Raw genomic sequence first — 24,477 nt, 5'->3', positions numbered from 1 at the left:
CATTGTCGTACGTTTCGTAGAAGTCCGTTTGAACATTCATGTGTATGTGTTTGGCTATATGTCTACAGGAGGTGGACATCAAATGTTGTTTGTATGTGCTATGGTGAAGCTATACACGTGGCACATGTGGCGCACAATGCAATGCATCATGATTCATGGTTTCCAGCACAGTTCATTTCCTGAAAGGGGGCACGGGTGGTTCAGTCGTCTAAGGTGCCGCGATTCGCTGTGCAGAGTTGCGTCCCTTAGGCACGCCAGAAACCTATGATTGTGGGTTCAAATCCCGGTTCGCCCGATCATGTTTCTAGGTTTGTCAGCACCATACCCGTGCTCGTGGATTTCACCGAAGTGGTAAACGTCTGAGACCTGCATCACTTCGGGCTTTCCTCCCACATTAAGCTGACACGCCGTGATATAACTGGAATAATGTTAAAAGCGGGCTAAACCCAACTCACTCACTCACTCATGGTTCTAGGTTTGTCAGCAGCCTCCCACACGCTGTGATATGGGTGAAATACAACGTGAAACCTACCATACGCACTCACTCATGTTGATCATGAAGATCTGTGAAGATCTGGGGAAGAATAGGTCTTCAGCAACCCATGCTTGCCGTAAAAGGCGACTATACTTGTCGTAAGAGGCGACTAATGGGATCAGGTGGTCAGGCTTGCTGACATGGTTGATGCATGTCATCGTATCCCAATTGCGTGGATTGATGCTCATGATGTCAATCACTGGATTGTCTGGTCCAGACTCGTTTATTTACAGACTGCTGTCATATTCAGAATTCTGGAATATTACTGAGTGTGGCGTTAAACAACAACACACAGATCATGTTGATCCGATAATCGGAGGCCTCCTTGGGTGACACTGACAACAAATTGTAACAAGCTTGCAACTGCTCCCATTGGCTGTTCTGCTTCCACATGTGACAAATAGGCCATAGACCGCAATGTAGAACAATGGTTTTTACTATGTGCATGTATCACTGTTATCTCATCCCTTTATTCAGATAGGCATCATAGGGTAGCAATGTGTAGTGTTGCTTAAATATATTCATATCTTCACATGGTTTATATACACATTGACAAGTTGAAATCACTACAATATTCTTTTAAAGATATTTATCTAGGTGCTGTTTTTTTTAATAAAGGCCAAATTATATTTGAGCTTAGCTTTATGGTAGTGACACGTGTAGTATATAGCCTGTATTGCCATCATTTCAGTGTATGCAAATATCATTGTCCATCCATTGTATATAGTTCATAAACCTCAGTGCGCATGTTTAATGACCACCAAACTTCTCATCTTCAAAATACTATCAAACTTTGAGATGGTTGACACAAGGCATCGTGTGTATAATGGCAGGAAATGAGCTTTGATATATACAACACTGAGCTGTTTGGGATTGTCTTGTCCAGACATGTGACAGTGATCTGAAAATAATGCTCATTGGGGCGTTAAGCACACAGCTGTTATTTAGCAAGGCTGATGGAGAAGCAAGAGAGCATACCTTTGGGGATGACAGATGTCCTCTCTCTGATGAGAAAAGTGATGGAAGCTATCTTGAAATGGTGAAGTCTGCATTCTTTATTTATGAGGGGGGCACGGTAGCCCAGTCGTCTAAGGCGCAGCGATTCGCTGTGCAGAGTTGCGTCCCTTGGGCACGCCAGAAACCTATGATTGTGGGTCGAATCCCGGTTCGCCCCAATTATGTTTGTCAGCACCATACCCGTGCTCGTGGGTTTCACCGAAGTGGTAAACGTCTGAGACCTGCATCACTTCGGCTTTCCTCCCACATTAAGCTGACACGCTGTGATATAACTGCAATAATGTTAAAAGCGGCGTTAAACCCCACTCACTCACTATTTGTGAGGGTTGTTGGATTGGGTGTCGATATGTATGTATTTCCCAGTTGCGGGTAAAATGCCTGATCCTCGGCATAGCTTCAATATGCTTGCAAGGATTGGGTGGTCAGGTTTGCTCTCTTGGTTGATGTATGTCACTCAGTGTATCCCAATTGCGTGGATCAATGCTCACGGTGTCAATCACTGGATTGTCTGGTCCAGACTGGATTATTTATAGACCACTGTAATACAGCTAAAATATTGCTGAGTGCGGTGTTAAACAACAAACAAACAGGTTCAAACAAAATGTTACCTTTGTCAGTTGAGCTTTGAAATCAGAATGGGATGGGGCCAGACCCACACATTTTAAGACAGCACCTAGGAAGTCTCAAGCTTTACTTGAATCCATTTCTTACCAAGTTTTGGGACACGGGTGGCACAGTCGTCTCAGGCGCCTCGATTCGCTGTGCAGAGTTGCGTCCCTTGGGCACGCCAGAAACCTATGATTGTGGGTTCGAATCCCGGTTCGCCCCAATTATGTTTCTAGGTTTGTCAGCACCATACCCGTGCTCGTGGGTTTCATCGAAGTGGTAAATGTCTGAGACCTGCATCATTTCGGGTTTTTCCTTCCACATTAAGCTGACACGCCGTGATATGACTGGAATATTGTTAAAAGCAGCGTTAAACCCAACTCACTCACTCACTCTTACCAAGTTTACTTGTCAGTAATGGTGCCAGTGTGCTCGTTTCAGTGAACCTCAAGTTGTTGATCCCTGAATATGCATACTATGACCAAATGTATTTGTTAAGCATTCTCTCTGGTCTCACAATTAACTGCAGTCACTATTGGTGCGTTGGATTGTTTCTTTATTAACCCACAGGTCATTTTTCATACTGGTTATCATTTATCAAACTGTTAAAAACCACTGTCATTTTTGTACAGCACATTATGTAAGGCCTTCCTCCCTCCCTCGTTCCATGTGTGGTCCTGTCTGTGTGTTAAATCTCTGTTCTGTACAAGTCCCTTCGTACCTACATGTATATGCGTCTCATAGTCTTGTTTTATACATCGACATCTCATCATTGGTGCTTTAGCGCATATTTTACACAGCAAATAAATATACCCAACCGTTTTTATGTCTTGTGTTTCATTTTTTGAATACCGGTGAAGTTCCGAGTCAGAAAAGGTGTTCAGCAACCCAAGGCGACAAACGGGATCGGTTGATCAGGCTCTCTGACTTGGTTGATGCATGTCATCGTGGATGCGTGGATCTATGCTCATGATGTCAATCACTGGACTGTCTGACGAAGCCTCGTATTTTCAGACCGCCTTCATATAGTTGGAATATTGTGGTATTCGACAGTAATTAATCTGGACATAATCTAGACATTCGTGAGGGCACTAACATATAATAGAGCCTGCTATCTATTGCTGCATCCATTTATATAATCCATTGAATTGACTTTAGTAAGCTTTTGTGATAATTTACTGACGAAGTTGGCGGGGGATATAGAAATGGGTTCCGTGTGTGTGTGTGTGTGTGCGTGTGTGTGCGTGTGTGTGTGCCTGTGTGCGTCCCGAAATCGTTTCCCGGAGCATAACTCAGAAACCGTTAAATATTTCTCTACGAAACTTTGCATGTCTATCAGACTCATGCTGAACTGGTGCCTTTTGCTATTTAGGAATTCTATAAAAAAAATTATTTTTTACGTTTCCATGGCAACAAGTTGGACTTAGGTTCTATAGGGTAGAGTTTGTTTCCGGAGCATAACTCAAAACCCATTCAATACTTTCCAACCATAACTGTGCATGTTTACCAGACACATACTGAACTGGTGCCTCTTGCTATTTAGGAATTTTAGAAACAAATTTTTTTCACGTTTCCATGGCAATAAGTTGGACATAAGTTCTACAGGGGTGGTGTTCGTTTCCAGAGTGTAACTCAAAAAAAACGTTAAATACTTTCTTACAAAACTTTGCATGTCTACCAGGCACATACTGAACTGGTGCCTTTTGATATATAGCACTTTTAGAAATTTTTATTGTTTATGTTTCCATGACAACAAGTTGGATTTAAGTTTTAATATAGGATTGGTTTACTTAAGTAATATAACAAATAGACTGTTAAATATCTCCTTGCCAAACATTGCATGTCTATATATAAAGCGCACACTGAACTAGTGCCATTTGATATTAAGGAGTTTTAGAAATGTTTATTTTAGAATTTCCATTGCAGCTATTTTGACATGGGCTAACAGAAATGCTGGGTCAGTTACCTGGTTTGGGACCATAACGTGTTAAAATGGGCGGGGGATTTAGACGACTTTGTCAACTATACGCTTGTTCTATATGAACCGACGTCTGTGTTCACCTCTGCGTTTCAACTTGGAAATCTGCCTGTAACAATATATTTCCCGGAAGTCATCAAATGTCCATTTATATCACGGCAGCCTGTTTATATTGGCGAAAATCGCTTCAGAAACCAGAGACTGATATTATGTTTCAGCAGGGCAACATGTGTTCTATTGCTGAACGCCTGTGATCTAGAACGCGTGTGTTCTCTCCTGGGAAAAACCCATGCACATATTAGGACCCGTGAAGATCCGGGGTAGAATAGATCTGCAGCAACCCATGTTTGCCGTAAAAGGTGACTATGCTTGTCGTAAAAGGCGACTAACGGGATCGGGTGGTCAGGCTCGCTGACTTGGTGGATGCATGTCATCGATCCCAATTGCGTGGACCAATGCTCATAATATTAATCACTGGAATGACTCGATTATTTACAGACCGCCGTCATATAGCTGGAATATTGCTGAGTGCGGCGTTAAACAACAAACCAACCAACCGTGCACATTAGCAGAGATAATGTGCTGAATATTGTTAGACAAATTTAAATTCGACCACACATTTGTGTATTCGTAATATTTATATTTCTGAAGAAGAGAGGCTGGTAGATTGGTAAGTCAAACAAAAAATGTGCATAAGAAGGGTTATATTTTGAGTTTGATGAATAATAAATAGTTTATAAACATGGCATACTTTGTGGTAATAATTACTCATGTAGCCTGACTAAATACAACAAGAAACGTTCCTAAAATACAGCACATTGCTAATACAGTAAATTACGTTTATAACGAACACGCTTATAACGAACTGACGGATATAACGAACTTAATTTTTTGTCCCGACTATTGGCTGTTATTATGCTGTATATATGCTTATATTTGCTGAACACATGCGTGCTCCCCTAGAACGTTTGTGTTCTGCTGTGTTCTATAATGATAAGCAACAAACTAATGTTGTATGCAAGAACTCGTGTTCCATTAATAGAACATCGGGGTTCTGTTTTTCTAACTCGCATTCAAAGCTGCCCATGCCCTGTGAACCACGTTATGTGTGAAACTGGCGTGACGTCGCATTTATTTGGCGCGTATCTGTGGTAAGTATCCATTTAGGAATATTTTTGTTCCATATTTAATCCTTACCTAAAATTGTGTAATATTTCGGCGATATAATCACATGCTGCTCACATGCGAAGTAAAACCGGCCCCTGACGAAACGCATAGCAGACGACATATCCCTCGCCATTTTGACCGTCATTTCTGCCATTGTTCCACACGCATTATTCGCAAATTGTGAGATTAAATACCAATCCAAATTGCACTTGTAACTATTTGAAGGTTTCCGTTTATCGGAATGATGTTCAAATAAAATGAATATATATTTCAGGTTCTATATGAATCGCCTGAAAGTGCCAAGCGGGGACATGTTACACATCCCTGAACATCTAAATGTTTTATCCGAGGGCATGATCAGCATGTATCGACAAGGTATCGAAATCAGCAGAGACGAGGGTAATTATGTAATGAACAAAACGAACTAAACCTTCACAGGACATGTTTTTGTGTGAAATGTTTTAGAGAAACAGTCTTTTTTGTTTCAATTTCAGGGTGCATTGCAGATAATCAGTACCATCCATGGAAATTATTACACACAGCTACCGTCTACTCAAAGGAGGAAAAGAAACAAGGTTTTGCCAATCAATTAAGAAGGTGTTTGTGTGTATTCTAGTCTAGTCTTTATCCAAGTAATTGATAACTTTGTTTATCAAATGACATTTTTGGCAAAACATTTTGCAACCTGTAGATAATGAAACAAATGTCACAGTAATCTTGCGTTTACTAACGAACATTTGTTAGAGTAATGTCTTATGCAGCATCCCTCCAACGCTACCGTTCAAATTCAAATTCGAAAAAATAAATCACTACAAGGACCCACCCTGTGATATGTTTTTAAATTCAGATGATGGTGCGCCCGTAAACACAAGTAAACAACAGTACGAATGTATTCTCAGTAAATACCACATGGCCGCTTAACAGCTGATAGATTCAACCAATAGATGGACCCGCTAGTATACCATTAACTATATCGAGACGCCGACGAAGGGACCTACCCCGACACGCAGCAGCAGCTCACTGTCACACTGTTTAAAGCCATGACGTAGTGGACGAGAGACCACACCCTTAGTACTCGTAGTAAGAGAGTGACGGAGCCCAAGACAATGGCGAGTAGAGAGGGTAAACACAGAGACAGTGAATCCCAGCGGGTTTCCATTTTTGTCACCTCTCTCTGGTTTGTTTGTTTGTTGTTTTACGCCGCACTCGGCAATATTCCAGCTATATGACGGCTGTCTGTAAAATAGTCTGGACCAGACAATCCAGTGATTGATATCATGAGCATCGATCCACGCAATCGGGATCGATGACCTGCATCAACCAGCCTGACCACCCGATCCCGTTAGTCGCCTTTTAGATTCAGATTCTTTATTACAGTATAAAGGCCAAAGGCCAATAATACATGCTTGATTTTATTAACATGTACTGCGCTTACGCTAATATAAAGGCAGATGTACAATAATATGCAAGAAAATGTGGTACATGTTTCAAATGTTGCCAACAGTTGTTTAGCATTGAGACATTATGTTTCATTGAACTATAAATATCACTCATCATTTTAGAGTGCAGTTCCGTGTTTATAAACTTTATGTAAATACTGAAAAGTATCATGAATAACATAATTATCTGATGACCTAATACTTTTGCAAGAAAATGTGGTACATGTTGTTTAACATTATAAATAATGTGTTTGAATGAACTATAAATATCACTCATCCTTTAAAAGTGCAGTTCAGTGTTTATAAACTTTATGTAAATACTGACAAGAATCATCAATAACATAATTATCTGATGACCTAATACTTGTGCAAGAAAATGTGGTACATGTTTCAAATATTGCCAACAGTTGTTTAATATTATAAATAGTATGTTTGAGTGAACTCTAAATATCACACATACGACAAGCATAGTCGCCTTTTATGGCGAGCATGGGTTGCTGAAGACCTATTCTACCCCCCTCCTCTCTCTGGACAGGCAATGAGGTAAGGGTACCGCATCCTACCAGGGTCCCCACGGGACCTTAATCTTAGATAGTCTGACTGTACTTACTCAAGAAGACAAAACTCAATGGCAACTCTTGACTTTATTATTGTTCAACAGTGAACATGCCCCTCTTTACATTGGCCTCAATGATTACAGAACGAATTCTTCATACAAATGTCCATATTACAAATTGGTAGTGTAATTAAGATAATATCTACCTATTATCTACTCGTGTAATTGTCATTGGCATCAGGTGGGCAATTGATTATTGGTTCAGAATGACTGTATCTGAAGGTGCAAGGTCGTGAATGATCAGAGTGGAATAGGAACAATTCCACTATCACCACGTTTACCACGTCTACCACCACCAAATCCACCACCTCCAAATCCATCGTCACCACGTCTACCACCACCAAATCCACCAAATCCACCGCCACCACGTTTACCACGTCTACCACCACCAAATCCACCACCTCCAAATCCACCGTCACCACCAAATCCACGGCCACCACCAAATCCACCGTCACCACGTTTACCACGTCTACCACCACCAAATCCACCGTCACCACGTTTACCACGTCTACCACCACCAAATCCACCACCTCCAAATCCACCGTCACCACGTTTACCGCGTCTGCCACCACCAAATCCACCGTCACCACGTTTACCATTTCTACCACCACCAAATCCACCACCACTCAATAAACCACCAAATATACGCCCCAGGCCACCACCACCACGTTTACCATGTCTACCACCACCAAATCCACCGCCACCAAATCCACCGTCACCACCAAATCCACCGTCGCCACCAAATCCACCGTCACCACCAAATCCATCCGCACCAAATCCACCGTGTCTACGGCGTTTCCTCGGCATGGACTCATGACGCCTTTGACCTTTTTTCTCCCTGCCTTTTCCACCTTCTTCCATTGCTCCACTTTGCTGTATACTTTCTGAATCTTCCTTGTTATGCTGCTCTCTTCCTCGTCCCCTTTGTCCATGACCTCCATACCAATTCCTATGCCCATGTCGACCTCCACGTCCATGACGTTCTTGACCTCTTTCCAGTCCTTCCTCATCATGTTGACTTTGTGCTTTGTGCATCCTGCCTCTTGCACCTCTATATTCTCCAGGATCTTCATCATCCTCATCACTCCTTTTATGTGCACTTTCTTCCTTTGGTGTGCATTGCCTGCTTTTGGTTTTCTTCTTTGGGCAGGATCCTTCTCCATCAACTAAATACTGGTCCATGGTCTGCTGTTTAGTTCTTGGAGAACACGCAGACCAATCGCCGGCATCCTCATAATAGCAGGAGGAATCTGAAACAAAACACAGGAAGTGTTTATCTGCTAAAAGTTTTTTTCAATTTGGGTCGCGGAAAATATTAAACAGCAATAAACTTGCAGAACTGTCGCTTTTTAAGGGATGCTATGGAAGGAATTTTGGGCTTTTGTTGGGGATTGTTTCGTGTTAGTATTTAATGACCAATACACATACAATTCTCTGACCAACTGTTCGCACGTCACGCCGAAACCCCGGGACGTGATGTTGCTGGAATATCGCTTAAAGCGGCGTAAACCCATAATCACTCACTCACTCTCCGACCAGCTACACTGTTTATGAGGATAATAATCACTGAGACAAACTCGGACCAACTGCACTGCAGGACATGTCTGAATAATCACTAAGAGAAACATGGACCCACCACACTGTTTATCAGGACGTATCTGAACAATCACGAAGAAACACTCGGACCCACTATTCTATTTATCAAGACGTGTATGAACAATCGCCGAGACAAACTCAGACGCACTACAGAGTTTATCATGACGTCTATTTCAGGGTATTGTTATGTTCGGGGTTAAACAACAATTACAACAAACCTTTCCTCTTTGACCAGTGGGTCAGTTATAAACTGAGAAGCGACAGAAACACTACTTCTCAATTATTTTTATCACATCTCTTTCGATTGAAACTATGTTTAGTTATATCATATCCACAAGGGGAACTGTCCTAGCGCTTAATCGGTACTTCTAAATGCTTATATTTTTATAATATAATTTGATTTAGATATCAAAAGACATTTTAGCATAATACACAACTCCTGATGGGTATCTTAGACATCTTGCCTTTCAAACTTTTTTTTACCTTTTTCGGCACAAATTTACACATTTGAAACATGGTAGTTGCACATTCATTTCTTACACCAGTCTTCCTTAAACAAATATATATTGACACAAATATTATCCAGCCACAGATTACTTTTTACAAACTGTAACAGGAATAAGTTTTGAGTAATTAGACATCAAAGTTAACATCAGTTTAAAAAAAATCATTTTCATTAAAAAAAACCCAAACCGGTGTACATTCTTTTACTCCTCAGTTTTTTAAGGGTTCCACATAACATTAGAGTAGAAATACGTGATGCAGGTTGTAGACACTTACCATTTTCGTGAAACCTACAAGCAAAGAGGCTGCCAATCCTGTTTTGGTACCCGGGATTCGGAAATCTATTTAGAGGTTATTCGGGACTCAGCGAATGGTACGCGGGAAGTACAAATGGTTATTTAGAAATTTCCTTCATACATTTTATTTATTTGAATAGGATTTCCATAGCTTTTCAGTAATTTAACTAAAATTGCATTCTTTTCTCAATGCTTTTGAGATTTCTTTTCTGGATTCGGCGTTGAAAAAAGAGAGAGACAAAAAAGACGGTATTCGTCTTTAAGGGGAGTGTGGTGCTGCCATCTACAGGAATGGTTCTGACAAGCCAAGGACCACGGTTACAGATTCAAACGCACAACGAATAGAAGTAACTTAATGTGCCACCCGAAGATAAGTCAAACAAAGTTGCTTTTGTAGTGAAGGTTTGAAACTTACCATCTCCAGTCTCCGCGTGTACATGAACACAAGCAGCGACAAGCACCAGTGCCAGGTACCAAAGCTCCATGGTCACTGAAGACAAAATCAGAAAAAAAGTGGCATATAACCTGAGGAATGCAGAATGTTAGAGTGAGTTTCGTCTAACGCTGCTTTGTTTTACAGCATATAAGACATGGAAGGAACGCCTGAAATATCGCAGGTCTCAAGAACGCCCCAAGAAAAAAACATTTTCAGTGGCGGCATTACTGTTCCCCCCACAAAAAAAACCCCGTGAAGATCCGGGTTAGAATAGGTCTTTAGCAAGCCACGCTTTCTGTAACAGGCTGCTATGCTTGTCATAAGAGGCAACTAATGGGATCGGGTGGTCAGGCTCGCTGACTTGGTTGATGCATCGTCGTATCCCAATTGCGTGGATCGACGCTCATGATCAAATCCCTGGATTGTCTGGCCCAGATTCTATTATTTAGTACACACCGCCGTCGCATAGCTGGATTATTGCTGGGTGCAGCGTCAAACAACAAACAAGCAAACAAGAAAACACGTTTTTGAAAAAAAAATATTTGGAAATACAAATCAATTTCTCTTCGGAATTCAATCAATTTAAACAACACAACAACTTCAGGAAGCTTTTAAAACTTTAAGGCTTGTGAACACAATACCCTCTATAAAGATCATGTCCTTGCGACAGCAAACAAAATACAATACAAACATGACACTCACCACAGCTTATCAGCAGACGGGTTCAGTGTAACTAAAGGGCAACGCGTTTATCAATATTTATAACATGCCAATGTTATGGCATTATACACTACGGTGCTGTATAAAGCAATCAGAACCTTGAATTTGAAAACTATGCCAGTTCACAGCATCATTACCTACCTACTTTATTCTTCTACAAGACTTTTTGTCGCGATTAAATCTGTATTCCCGTGCCATAATCACAATGACTCGTGTGCACGTACATGTTATGCCATAGTTTGTTCTGTTGTGTTCAGTGACCATGGAGCCATGTTATGCAAATATCAGAATTAACCTTATCCACGTCATCTGGGATTGGAATTGAAATTATTTCGTTAAAAATTGAGGAGAAAAGAATCTATACCTCACATGTTTGATTTTCAGTTGAAAATAGTTTAAGTTGGAGATATCATATAAAGGTAAAAAAGTGAAAAGTACTGGCGTTTCTACAGATTACTTCTACAAGGTTTGAAATATAATTTTATTTGATTTAAAACTCTTATTGGCATTTAACTTGGTGATGATGATGTAGGTGAACCTAGTGTAGGAGGTTGTATCATGTAGAAATATCCCATGTTTGCATATAGATATTGTCATGCCAAGTTATGTCTCCAATGTTGTCAGAATAAATAAGGCAGATTTAGTGAGTTGTGTTTAACTCAGCTTTAAACAGTAATCCAGTCATATCTTGGAGTGTCAGCTTAGTGTGAGGTAAGCCCAAAGTGATGCAGGTCGCGAACGTTTTACCACTTCGATGAAACACACGAGCATGGGTATGGTGCTTACAAACCTGGATTGAAACATAATCGGGGCGAACCGGGATTCGAACCCACAATCACATGTTTCATGAGAGACGTAATTCTGCACACTGGCGCCTCAGACGACTGAACCATCCGTAAGCTGACACGCCGTGATATAACTGTAATACTGTTGAAAGCGGCGTTAAACCCAACTCACTCACTCACTCATCGCAAAGGTTTGAGAAAACAGTTATTTTTTCCGTTTTTTTGCTGCTTGCAATATAATTTGGATTGCAATACTTACTCCTACATTTTGTATGCACAGTTTGATCTGCCTCAACGTATACTGAGTCACAGCGGGCAGAACTAGCTTTGTTTTCTCTGCGGCTTCCGTTCTCTCCAAATATAACAGTTTCATTGTCATCTGTAACATTGGCTTGACAGAGAGGGCACTTATCCATGGAGTACACAACCTGCAAGAAGTAGGATCTTATTAAATACAAATATCATTATAAGCTCTGCAACATTACAATAAGATATGAAAAACAATACAGCTGTTGTTATTGTCTGATTACATTTTGGGTGCCAGGCCCATTTTAAATAATGTTCAGTTACGTTAACATTGGCATGATGTCAAGGTCCTAACCATTTTCTAACTTCACAAGGTACATAAGATAATTAAAGTAACCAGAAAATGTAATTTGTAAAGTACTTTACATAATTTCAAAGGCAAAAGATTACTAAATTTTCTTTATATACCTTTCGGTTCCAGGTTCCAGGTTAATCACTGAAGTGGACCTTCTTGTTAGGTACATAGTACTTAGCTCAAAAAGTTTGGCAGGAAACATTTACAAACATAGGACTCTTTATCTTGAGATATTTCATGATTTAGTCAATTTTATACAGAATTTAATTTGTTTACGATATCCATGATAGTTTATCTTGTAAACGACTTATGGGTACAATCCTGCAGGACATGAAAACGACAGAATGGTGCCAAATATGTGCTGGGTGATGACCTTGTTAGCCTGTCTTCTTGGTAAACATGGCCGCCGATGTGCTACTTGTCGGGAAAATTATATTTGTCAACATTTATTGATGATCTTTACTTGACATATAAGTTTAAAAAATGAAATGTTTCAGAATGAAGTTTTTGAAACAAATACACAATTGTTAATATTATTGAATAAATATAGTTAAGACAAACAAAAACTATATGTATGAATAAATGTGAATATATGTTTTTCGCTATTTTTCCTCTAAAGGCAGATTATATTACTTTTATGCAGATAAGATACAAACGATAGATACACATGGACTGCTTGTGATACCAGCTTTCATTTGATATGCAACATGATATGGTTAAACAAAAAAAATGAAACATTAGCTTTTTTGTTGTTGTATTTTATTTTGATTTACCCCCAAAAGATCATACCCAAACTGGATAATTTTCCCCAACTTAGATTTTCCTAGATTTTTACTATGTTGTTAGGGAATGCTTTCTGTGCAGCTCAGGCTGTTAAGGCATGCATCTCTGTTTAAAAATTATTCCAAAAAAAATCATTCTTATCATTCTCCACAGCTTGTAAAATATTTGATTGTAAAATAAGTCCTATATTTTTATATGGTGCAGAAATTTGGGGGCTAAGGTATTTTGCATGTATAGAGAAAGTTCAAACTTCATATTTTAAATATTTTCTTGGTGTAGGTAAATATGTTTCAAACACAGCTATCTTAGGGGAAATTGGCCGCCACTATATGTTTGTCCAGAGTCAGATCAGAGCTATAAAATTTTGGCTAAAATTATTACACATGTGATCAAATAGATATCCTGTACAATGTTATTACTTCCTTAAAAAGCTATATGAGAAAGGTAAGCACAGTTGGGTGACAGATCTTAAAAATTGTTTATATGTTAATGGTTTTTCATATGTCTTGGACTACCAAAATGTTGGTGATGTAAATATTTTTGGGTATCAATTTCAGGAAAGACTAAAAGATGTTGCCCCTCAAAATTGGTTTGCAAAATTGTCTGCTTCCAAATATTTATCTCATTATTCAAATGTTAAATCTTTACTGAATGTAGAAAAGTATATTAATTCTTTGCAGGATAAATCTCTCAGAAGAACCTTTTGTAAATTTAGGATTAGCTTACATAATTTTAATGTTCAGTTTCTACGTAAAACCCCCTCAGATAATGAAAATAGTGTATGTAGATATTGTAACAAGGGTTGTATTGAAAATAAAGATCATCTCTTTTCACTTTCTTCTTTCACATTCTGTTTCACGGAAACATTATATCACTCAACTATAGGATATGTATGACGGTTACCTGTCACTTCCAAACATTCTTAACTGCAAAAATGTCAATGTAATATAACTGACTTCTGTATACCTGTATCAGATATTCAAATTTAGAAAAACGTGACTAAGTTTATATTGTACTGACATTGTAATATAGGCAATATGGAAAACCGAGCAGAGAATCTTCTGGGTAGGTTTGCTTGTTTGACCGTTGTTAAACGCCGCACTTATTCAAGCTATATGACGGCGGTCTGAACGGTCCGTGAACTTGGACAAACGTGATTCAAACTGATTTAAAGTCGTACTGCTTGATTTATATCCCACAGAATCGGTCTCTCATAATGGTGTGTCGCTCTGAGTTCAGAACTACCTAAATAGAGATCGACGCTCAAATGACAAAATGTTTGTAAAAAACCTACAATTATTCATTTAAATACGTTGTCCTTGCCTGGTTGAAATGAGTTGAATGTCGAATACTGTCTACATGCATGGCTTATTGGTCAAAGTTAGCACACTCTTAAGAAACCGATTTTATATATCGAACAGAAAGGTTAGGGATCAATAATATTTTTGGGAATGTGTTTTTGTAGCCGCAGCCAAATCTCTCCGCCTCTCATATATCCAAAACTTCCTGCTTGTGACTGGTATGGTATGATATATTGAACCCATGGTCACCAGGTACCATCGATGTCGTTATACGTGAGGTTATAGATGTTAACATTGAAAACACGAGGTACAGTCGTCCCCCTTTCCCCCTTCATGATAGAACTTTTTGTTTTAACCCAGTAGAAACCGAAGTCCACTTTTTAATTGATTGTATTATGTATGATGCTTTACGTTTTGATGTAATGAACGCTATGTGTGAATGTATGCCAGATTTCTCAGACTTATCTTCAACCGAGAAATGTATTACAATACTCAGATGGGAAAACGGAGTGTGGTACTCTTTGTAACTTAAGTTAATTGATCAAATGTTCAAAAGGCGCTTGATGCTCATTTAATTATGTGTAAGCTTTTCTACATGTATGTTATTATGCTTACGAATAGTAGTATTTCTGCTTGTGATTAATATTATACTTGTAATGTTTATGTTGAGTGTGTGTGAGGATAAATGCACCTCTGTGTACGTATGGTGTGCGTGTGCGTGTGTGTATGCGTGTGCGTGTGTGTGTTTGTGTGTGCGTGCGTGCGTGTGTATGTGGTGTGGTGTGTGGGTGTGTGTGTCAACGTGTCAAAGTAATTTGGCGTGTGTGTGTGTGTATGCGTGTGCGTGCGTGTGCACATGCGTGAACGTGTCTTAACTTTAAACATTGTGTTAGTATATGTCTTAATTTGCCTTATCCAGAACATGACGTCATACATATGCTTTTATGTCTTGTGTCTCGTAGGCCATATCTGGTCGGATGTTATATTTTATTGTTTGTGTACGTGTTTTAGTATGAAGTGTATACAACATGTGACACTATAATAAACATTATTCTCTCTCTCTTTCTCTCTCTCTCTCTCTCTCTCTCTCTCTCTCTCTCTCTGTGTTAAGTACACCTTTAATTTTCTCAATGGCTTTCTATTCCTGTGCATACGCCTCCTCCATAACCATCCAACAAAGTTGAAAAAAATAGAAGCAACAAATTCATCAATGAATCACGACAAACACAACCCTTAAAGCAAGCTGTATACTTCTTTTCAAATTTGAATGAGAATTCCAGATCGAAATTAAAAACTGGTTAATCGTTTTTGGGTTGATGAGATGGCCACCTATACGAAAACAGTACCATCCTTTTCTCGTTTGTGGCCATGGAGTCCTATTCGTAGTTTTATCGCAACCTTCTTCTGGATCCGCCGATGAAATCCATGTTCATATCTGCAGGTTTGTGTAAAAAAAAACCGAAAGAAAACCGAGCAGAGAATCTCCTGGTTAGGTTTGCTTGTTTGACCGTTGTTAAACGCCGCACTTATTCAAGACGGCGGTCTTGTTCGTTCAAGACGTTTCGGAATGGGAAGAATCTTTCAAGACATTCGACAGTAAAAAGTCTGGACATTTGTGAGGGAACTAATATATTATTTATTGCTGTGTCCATTAATATGACCCATTACATTGCCTTTTGTAAGCCCTTGTGATAATTTCACAATTTAGTTCTAAATTAACCGATGTCAAGGTTATCCTCTGCGTTTCAGTTTGTAAATTTGAGATTGATATTATGTTTTAGCAATGTCCCATGCAGTCAGAGATAAATCTTAGCGCCGCTATCGTGGACCAAAACTTTCACCCATAAACTTACAGTCACGACGTACACAGTAGCAAAGACTGGACGTTCATTCGTCTTATACCTACGGGCAACGTTTGAGGAAGTCATGGGTGACCGCTGTGTACGGTAAATCGTGTTGAACCCCGAGGCCAATCCTTGTCTTGCCTGTGTACATCTGTTCACTTCAACCTTGACAATGACTTTCCATTCCTGTGTGCGGCCGGTTTAACCTCTTCAGCATCCCTCCAACAGCGTTCAAAGTCAAATTCGAACAAATAAATAACGACAAGGACACACCCTGTGATGTGTTTTTGAATTCAGTTGATGGTGTCTGGGATTAAATGGTTCGAATTTGGCACTGTTCTTGCCGGGGGTAATTATCTAAAGCAATATTGGGTTCAAATCCATCCTGGGTTTCAAATCAATCCTTGGTCTGATGTTGTGAATGTTGTACATGTCATACATGTCAGGAATAATGAGTCACATGTTCTAAACACAAGTGTGAGTGAGTGAGTTGGGTTTAACGCCGCTTTTAATAGTTTTCCAGTTATATCGGGTGTGTCAGCTAAATGTGGGAGAGGGGATAGCCTAGTGGTTAAAGCGTTCGCTCGTCACGCCGAAGACCCGATGGGTACAACGTTTGAAGCCCATTTCTGGTGACCCCCGACGTGATGTTGCTGGAATATTGCTAAAAGCGGCGTCAAACTATACTCACTCACTCACTCACTCATTTAGGAGAAAAGCCCGAAGTTATGCAGGTCTCAGACGTTTACCACCTCGGTGAAACTCACGAGCACGGGTATGGTGCTGACAAACCTAGAAACATAATCGGGGCGAACCAGGATTCGAACCCACAATCATATGTTTCTGGCGTGCCCAAGGGACGCAACTGTTCATAGCAAATCGCGGCTCCTTAGAAGACTGGGCCTCCCGTAAACACAAGTTAAAAACAGTACGAATGTATAGTCAGTAAATATCACATGACCGCTAAACAGCTGATTCAGCCAATAGATGGATCCGCGAGTGGACCGTTAACTATACCGACGAACGGACCTACCCCGACACGCAGCGGTAGCTCACTGTCACACTGTTTAAAACCAATGTGACAAAGGGATACCGTGTCACGTCCAGTCATCAGTTACCACGTTGATTTGACCATGACTTAGTGAACGAGAGACCACACCCTTAGTACTCAAAGTAAGAGACTGACGGAGCCCCAGACAATGGTGAATAGCGAGAATGAACACAAAGGCACCTGGAGGCAGTGAACTACCCTCCCCGTCTATCCGGTATGACACTGGTAATGGAACTTATTGACGGCGCTTATAACTGCGGCTAAGGGTTTGACGAACTGTTCTTTCTGTAATAGTAATACAGATTGATAAAAAATCGCTCATCAGAGTATGGAACCGTAGGTGGGACATTGTCGCAAAACAAAGCAAAAGGTGTCAAATTAACCAAAGCACGACAATGCGACCACATGGTATATTTGACCTTAAAAAATGTCGCGTTTTCGCCCTTTGGAAAAAATGAAAATGATATTCAAAGCCCGACAAAGCGACAACTTTTCAATGCGACAAATGGCCCAAATGTCGCATTGTCGCAATTTTGTTAACTTTGACACTTTTTGCTTTTCTTTTGTCAGAGCGACAATGCGACAAGGTGACAATGTCCCTTCCAGGACTCCATATCAGAGAGAAAAGGCTGCACAGGAGACCCGCCTTTCCATTATCAGATCTCTGTCATGTAGCTGGAATATTGCTCAGTGCAAAGTTAAACAACAAACAAAACATTTGTACATTTAGATCGTTGATTGATTGATTGATTGTTTGTTCGTTGACCTCATAAGAATCGATACACGCAATTGGGGTGACGATGGCATGCCTCAACCAAATTACTGAACCTGACCACCCAATCTATTTAGTCTCCTCTAACGACTTTGACAGGCTGCTGGGAATCCATTCTAACCCGGAATCCCAACGGGTTTCCAATTTTGTCACCTCTCTCTGGACAGGCAATGCGGTACTGGTACCGCATACTACCAGGTTCCCTACTGGTCTTAATATTAGATAGGATACCGTTTGAGACTGACTGTAAATACGCAAGAAGACAAAACTCTGTGGCGACTCTTGACTTTATTATTGCTTAGCCGTCTACATGGCCCTCATTACATTGGCTTCAGTGATTACATAACGATTTCTTCTAACTAAGCACAACTTTTCATTTTAAATGTAAAGTTCTTGAAATTAAAATAATATTTCCCTATAATCTATTCATGTAACGTTCTCTGGCTTCATGTGAGTGATTGGTTATTGGTTCAAAGTGACTCGTTCTGCAGGTGCATGGTCGTGAATGATTAGGATGTGGGGAGTCTACATAACTCAACGACCAAATCCACCACCACCATGACCAAATCCACCACCACCATGACCAAATCCACCACCATGACCAAATCCACCACCAAGACGACCAAATCCACCACCACCACGACCAAATCCACCACCACCATGAAATACACCACCATTATGAAATACACCACCACCAGTGCGACCGAATACACCACCGCCAAATGGAAGGCTGTCACGATAGCAGCGTTTAAGTTGTTTCCTCATCATGTGACACTTTTGTCTTTGGTCTTGACCTTGTTTCTCCTCCCTGCCTTTTCCACCTTCTTCCATTGCTCCACTTTGCAGTAAACTTTCTGGATCTTCCTTGTTATGCTGTTCTCTTCCTCGTCCCCTTTGTCCATGACCTCCATACCAATTCCTATGCCCATGTCGACCTCCACGTCCATGACGTTCTTGACCTCCTTCCAGTCCTTCCTCATCACGTTGACTTTGTGCTTTGTGCATCCTGCCTCTTGCACCTCTATATTCTCCAGGATCTTCATCATCCTCATCACTCCTTTTATGTCCACTTTCTTCTTTTGGTGTGCATTGCCTGCTTTTGGTTTTCTTCTTTGGGCAGGATCCTTCTCCATCAACTAAAAACTGGTCAATGGTCTGCTGTTTAGTTCTTGGAGAACACGCGGACCAATCGCCGGCGTCCTCATAATAGCAGGAGGAATCTGAAACAAAACACAGGAAGTGTTTGTGTGCCAAAAGTTTTATAACAATTTGGGTCGCGGAAAATATTAAAGAACAATTACCTTGCAGAACTATCACTTTTTAAGGGATGCCGTGGAAGGAATTTTGGGCTTTTGTTGGGGATTGTTTCGTGTGTGTACTTAATCATCAATATACATACACTTCTCTGACCAACTGTTCGCTCGTCACGGGTTCGAATCCTGGCATGGGTACAAAGCCCATTTCTGGTGTTGCCGGACGTGATGTTGCTAGAGTATTGCTAAAAGTGGCGTAAAACCATAATCACTCGCTCACTCTCCGACCAGCTACAGTGTTTATCAGGACATGTCTTAACAATCACTGAGAGAAACACGGACCCACTATACTGTTCGGCAGGACGTGTCTAAATAATCACTGAGAGAAACACGGACCCACCAACTGTTCCTATTGACGTGTGCAGAACAATCACTGAAACAAGCGCGGACCCACAACACTGTTTATCAGGACGTCTCTTAACAATCTCTGAGACAAACTCGGACTCATCCACTGTTTATCAGGACGTCTCTTAACAATCTCTGAGACAAACTCGGACTCATCCACTGTTTATCAGGACGTCTCTTAACAATATCTGAGACAAACTCGGACTCATCCACTGTTTCTCAGGACGTCTCTTAACAATCTCTGAGACAAACTCAGACTCATCCATTGTTTCTCAGGACGTCTCTTAACAATCTCTGAGACAAACTCGGACTCATCCACTGTTTATCAGGACGTGTCTTAACAATCTCTGAGACAAACTCGGACTCATCCACTGTTTATCAGGACGTCTCTTAACAATCTCTGAGACAAACTCAGACTCATCCACTGTTTATCAGGACGTGTCTGAACAATCTCTGAGACAAACTCGGACTCATCCACTGTTTATAAGGACGTGTCTGAACAATCTCTGAGACAAACTCGGACTCATCCACTGTTTATCAGGAAGTCTCTTAACAATCTCTGAGACAAACTCGGACTCATCTACTGTTTATCAGGACGTCACTTAACAATCTCTGAGACAAACTCGGACTCATCCACTGTTTATCAGGACGTCTCTTAACAATCTCTGAGGCAAACTCAGACTCATCCACTGTTTATCAGGACGTCTCTTAACAATCTCTGAGACAAACTCAGACTCACCCACTGTTTATCAGGACGTGTCTTAACAATCTCTGAGACAAACTCGGACTCATCCACTTTTTATCAGGACGTCTCTTAACAATCTCTGAGACAAACTCGGACTCATCCACTTTTTATCAGGACGTGTCTGAACAATCTCTGAGACAAACTCGGACTCATCCACTGTTTATCAGGCCGTCTCTTAACAATCTCTGAGACAAACTCGGACTCATCCACTTTTTATCAGGACGTCTCTTAACAATCACTGAGACAAATTCGGACTCATCCACTGTTTGTCTCTTAACAATCTCTGAGACAAACTCGGACTCATCCACTGTTTATCAGGACGTCTCTTAACAATCTCTGAGACAAACTCAGACTCATCCACTGTTTATCAGGACGTGTCTGAACAATCTCTGAGACAAACTCGGACTCATCCACTGTTTATCAGGAAGTCTCTTAACAATCTCTGAGACAAACTCGGACTCATCTACTGTTTATCAGGACGTCTCTTAACAATCTCTGAGACAAACTCGGACTCATCCACTGTTTATCAGGACGTGTCTGAACAATCTCTGAGACAAACTCGGACTCATCCACTGTTTATCAGGAAGTCTCTTAACAATCTCTGAGACAAACTCGGACTCATCTACTGTTTATCAGGACGTCTCTTAACAATCTCTGAGACAAACTCGGACTCATCCACTGTTTATCATGACGTGTCTAAACAATCTCTGAGACAAACTCGGACTCATCCACTGTTTATCAGGACGTGTCTAAACAATCTCTGAGACAAACTCGGACTCATCCACTGTTTATCAGGACGTCTCTTAACAATCTCTGAGACAAACTCGGACACATCCACTGTTTATCAGGACGTCTCTTAACAATCTCTGAGACAAACTCAGACTCATCCACTGTTTATCAGGACGTGTGCAGAACAATCACTGAGACAAACACGGACCCACTATTCCATTTATCAAGACGTGTATGAACAATAACCGAGACAATATCAGACTCTCAATTGATTTTATCATATCTCCTCTTTCAATCAAAATTATGTTTTTCTTTATCATATATGAAAGGGGAACCGTTCTAGCGCTTAATCAGTACTAAAAGAATACTTCTAAATGCTTTTAGTTTTTTATAATATAATTTGATTTAGATATCAAAAGAAATTTTAGCATAATACGCAACTCCTGATGGGTATCTTAGACATCTTGCCTTTGAAACAATTTTGCCTTTTCCGGCACAAATTTACAACATTTGAAACATGGTACATGTGTAGTTGTCATGTAGTTGCACATTCATTTCTTACACCAGTCTTCCTTAAACAAATATATTTTGGCACAAAAACTATCCATCCACAGATTACTTTTTACAAACTGTAACAGGAATGAGTTGTGAGTAATTAGACATCAAAGTTAACATCAGTTTTTTTTCAATTTTCAAAAAAAAAACCCAAACCGGTGTGCATTCTTTTACTCCTCATTTTTTAAGGGTTCCGCCTAACATTAGAGAAGAAATAAGTGATGCAGGTTGTGGACACCTTCCACTTTCGTGAAAGCAAAGAGGCTGCCAATCCTGTTTTGGTACCCGGGATTCGGAAATCTATTTAGAGGTTATTCGGGACTCAGCGAATGGTACGCGGGAAGTATATGGTGTATTTAAAAATCTCCTTCATGCTTTATATTTAAAAAAAATTATGATTTCCTTATTCTTTCAGTAATTTAACTTTAATTTAATTTCATTTCATTTTCTCAATCATTTCGAGATTTCTGTTCGAGATTCGGCGTTGAAAAAAGAGGGACAAAAAAGACGGTATTCGTCTTTCAGGGGAGTGTGGCGCTGGCATCTACAGGAATGGTTCTGACAACCCAAGAACCACGGTTACAGATTCAAAAGCACAGCGAATAGAAGTAACTTTGGCGAATGTGCCACCCGAAGACAAGTCAAACAAAGTTGCTTTTGTAGTGAAAGTAATAAACTTACCAGTCTGCGCTTGTACATGAACACAAGCAGCGACAAGCATCAGGGCCAGGTACCAAAGCTCCATGGTCACTGAAGACAAAAACAGAAAAAAAGTGGCATATAACCTGAGGAATACAGAATGTTAGAGTGTGTTTCGTCTAACGCTGCTTTGTTTTACAGTTTTGTAGACATATCACGGCGTGATAGACTGATGAAGGAGGAAAGCCCGAAGTGACACAGGTCTCAGATGTTTAACACTTTAGCCAAACCTGAGTATTCAGTCAAAGCCTGAAACAGAATGACGGCAAACCAGGATTCGAACCTACGATCGTAGTTTTCTGACATACGTTAGGGACGCAACTCTACACAGCGAATTGCAACACCTTAGACGACTGGGCCGTCCCTGACCCTTAAATCAAGCTATAGTCAATTTTTTTTAAGGAACGGGGATGTTATTACTTTCGTAATTTTTTATACACATGTAATTCGCAATGAAAATTCCCTGTTTTGTGTCGCACTGAGTCAATATAACATTAATGAATTTCAGTGGTGCATTACTGTTTTCGAAACAAAAACGTAAAGATCCGGGTTAGAATAGGTCTTCAACTTGCTTGCCGTAAAAGGCGACTATGTTTGTCGTTATGCGACTTCCAGGATCGAGGGGCGGTCGGCTAGCCTAGTGGTTAAAGCGTTCGCTCGTCACGCCGAAGACCCGGGTTCGATTCCCGACATGGGTACAATGTGTGAAGCCCATTTCTGGTGTCCCCCGCCGTGATATTGCTGGAATATTGCTAAAAGCGGCGTAAAACCATACTCAGTCAGTCAGTCCAGGATCGAGTGATCAGGCTCACTGACCTGGTTACTGCAAATCAATTTCTAATCGAAATTCAATAAAAAAGATAAAAAAATAATAATAATAAAAAAAAAAAAAAAAAAAAAATCAATTTTAACAACAACAAAACCACTTTCAGAAAACGTTTAAAGCAAAGGCACGTGAATACATTCGACATATACCATTGTTGCGACAACAAACAAAATGCAAACATGAGACTCACCACAGCTGGTCAGTAGACAGGGTCGGTGTGGCTGCAGGGATACGCGTGTATCCCTATTAATAACATACCAATGTCATGGCATAATACATTACAGTGCTGTATAACACAATTAGAACGTTGAATATGAAAAATATGTCACGTTACAACATCATTACCATTTTATTCTACCGGAGTTCTTTGTCGTACATGGACTTAATTAAAGTTTTTTCCCCACACCTTTATCACACTGACTCGTGTGTATATACATTTGTACCTACATGGTATGCTATCGTTTGTTGTGATTTCATTGACACGGAGCCATGTTATGCTCTTATCAGAATTAACCTTATCCATATATATGCTGGGAATTTCAACAGTATCGGTCCAGTTCAAAAGATTGTGATGGAAATGATTGCGTTTAGAATTGAAGCGAAAAGGACTGACACCTACACGATCCACGGCATAGTCCAATTGAGTTGAACAGAATAATACTTCAAACACGTCAAAAGTTGAAACATTTGAATTTAATACCATACAACGGTCCACCTATAGAATTCACAAAATTATCGTAGCGTTAAGGTTATCGCAACTCACATACTTTAACTTAGACCTAACGACTGTCGTTGTGCTACAATACGATCGCCTTGTGGAACGGGGCCTTGCACCGCAAAGTTTACAGTCACGGCACAATTAAGGATTGACTGTTTATTTTTTTCGATTCATTGAGGTATTAATCGAAAAACCGATGTGCAAACTGTAGCGGATTTTAACAAAAGTTTGCACATCGGTTTTTCGATTCATACCTCAATGAACCGAAAAAAATATACTGTCAATGCTTATAATTAAATTCGACAACGTAACACGTGTTTTATCTACAATAGTTTAACCCAAAACAGTTGCATATATCAAAACAGACAAAAATGATGACATTGATAAACATTCCAGGTGTAGGAATACATACAGTGGCGTGACATGAATAAGGTGATCGTTTAATTTATGCAGATAATTTGACACGCCTACACAGTCAGTAGCCAATCAACGGAGAGTGG

The 24,477-nt window shown here is 40.2% G+C and overlaps 2 protein-coding genes across 2 annotated transcripts; both read right to left on the bottom strand.

Annotated features, from left to right (window-relative positions):
* Positions 1–7,598: 7,598 nt before the first annotated feature.
* Positions 7,599–10,239, bottom strand: LOC139471983 (TATA-binding protein-associated factor 2N-like). Its single transcript, XM_071254490.1, has 2 exons — positions 10,170–10,239; positions 7,599–8,608 (listed from the first exon to the last, which is right to left on the bottom strand). Exons 1-2 carry the CDS (start codon positions 10,237–10,239, stop codon positions 7,599–7,601), a joined length of 1,080 nt encoding a protein of 359 aa, XP_071110591.1.
* Positions 10,240–18,581: 8,342 nt separating this feature from the next.
* Positions 18,582–22,479, bottom strand: LOC139471982 (uncharacterized). Its single transcript, XM_071254489.1, has 2 exons — positions 22,416–22,479; positions 18,582–19,267 (listed from the first exon to the last, which is right to left on the bottom strand). Exons 1-2 carry the CDS (start codon positions 22,477–22,479, stop codon positions 18,582–18,584), a joined length of 750 nt encoding a protein of 249 aa, XP_071110590.1.
* Positions 22,480–24,477: the final 1,998 nt, after the last annotated feature.

This window comes from Haliotis cracherodii, unplaced genomic scaffold (genome assembly GCF_022045235.1).
Source record: "Haliotis cracherodii isolate W230 unplaced genomic scaffold, xgHalCrac1.p SCAF_23, whole genome shotgun sequence".
In the NCBI taxonomy this organism is placed as follows: domain Eukaryota; kingdom Metazoa; phylum Mollusca; class Gastropoda; order Lepetellida; family Haliotidae; genus Haliotis; species Haliotis cracherodii.
Note: the sequence above shows the minus strand (reverse complement) of the source record. Positions and strands in the feature narration are given on the sequence as shown.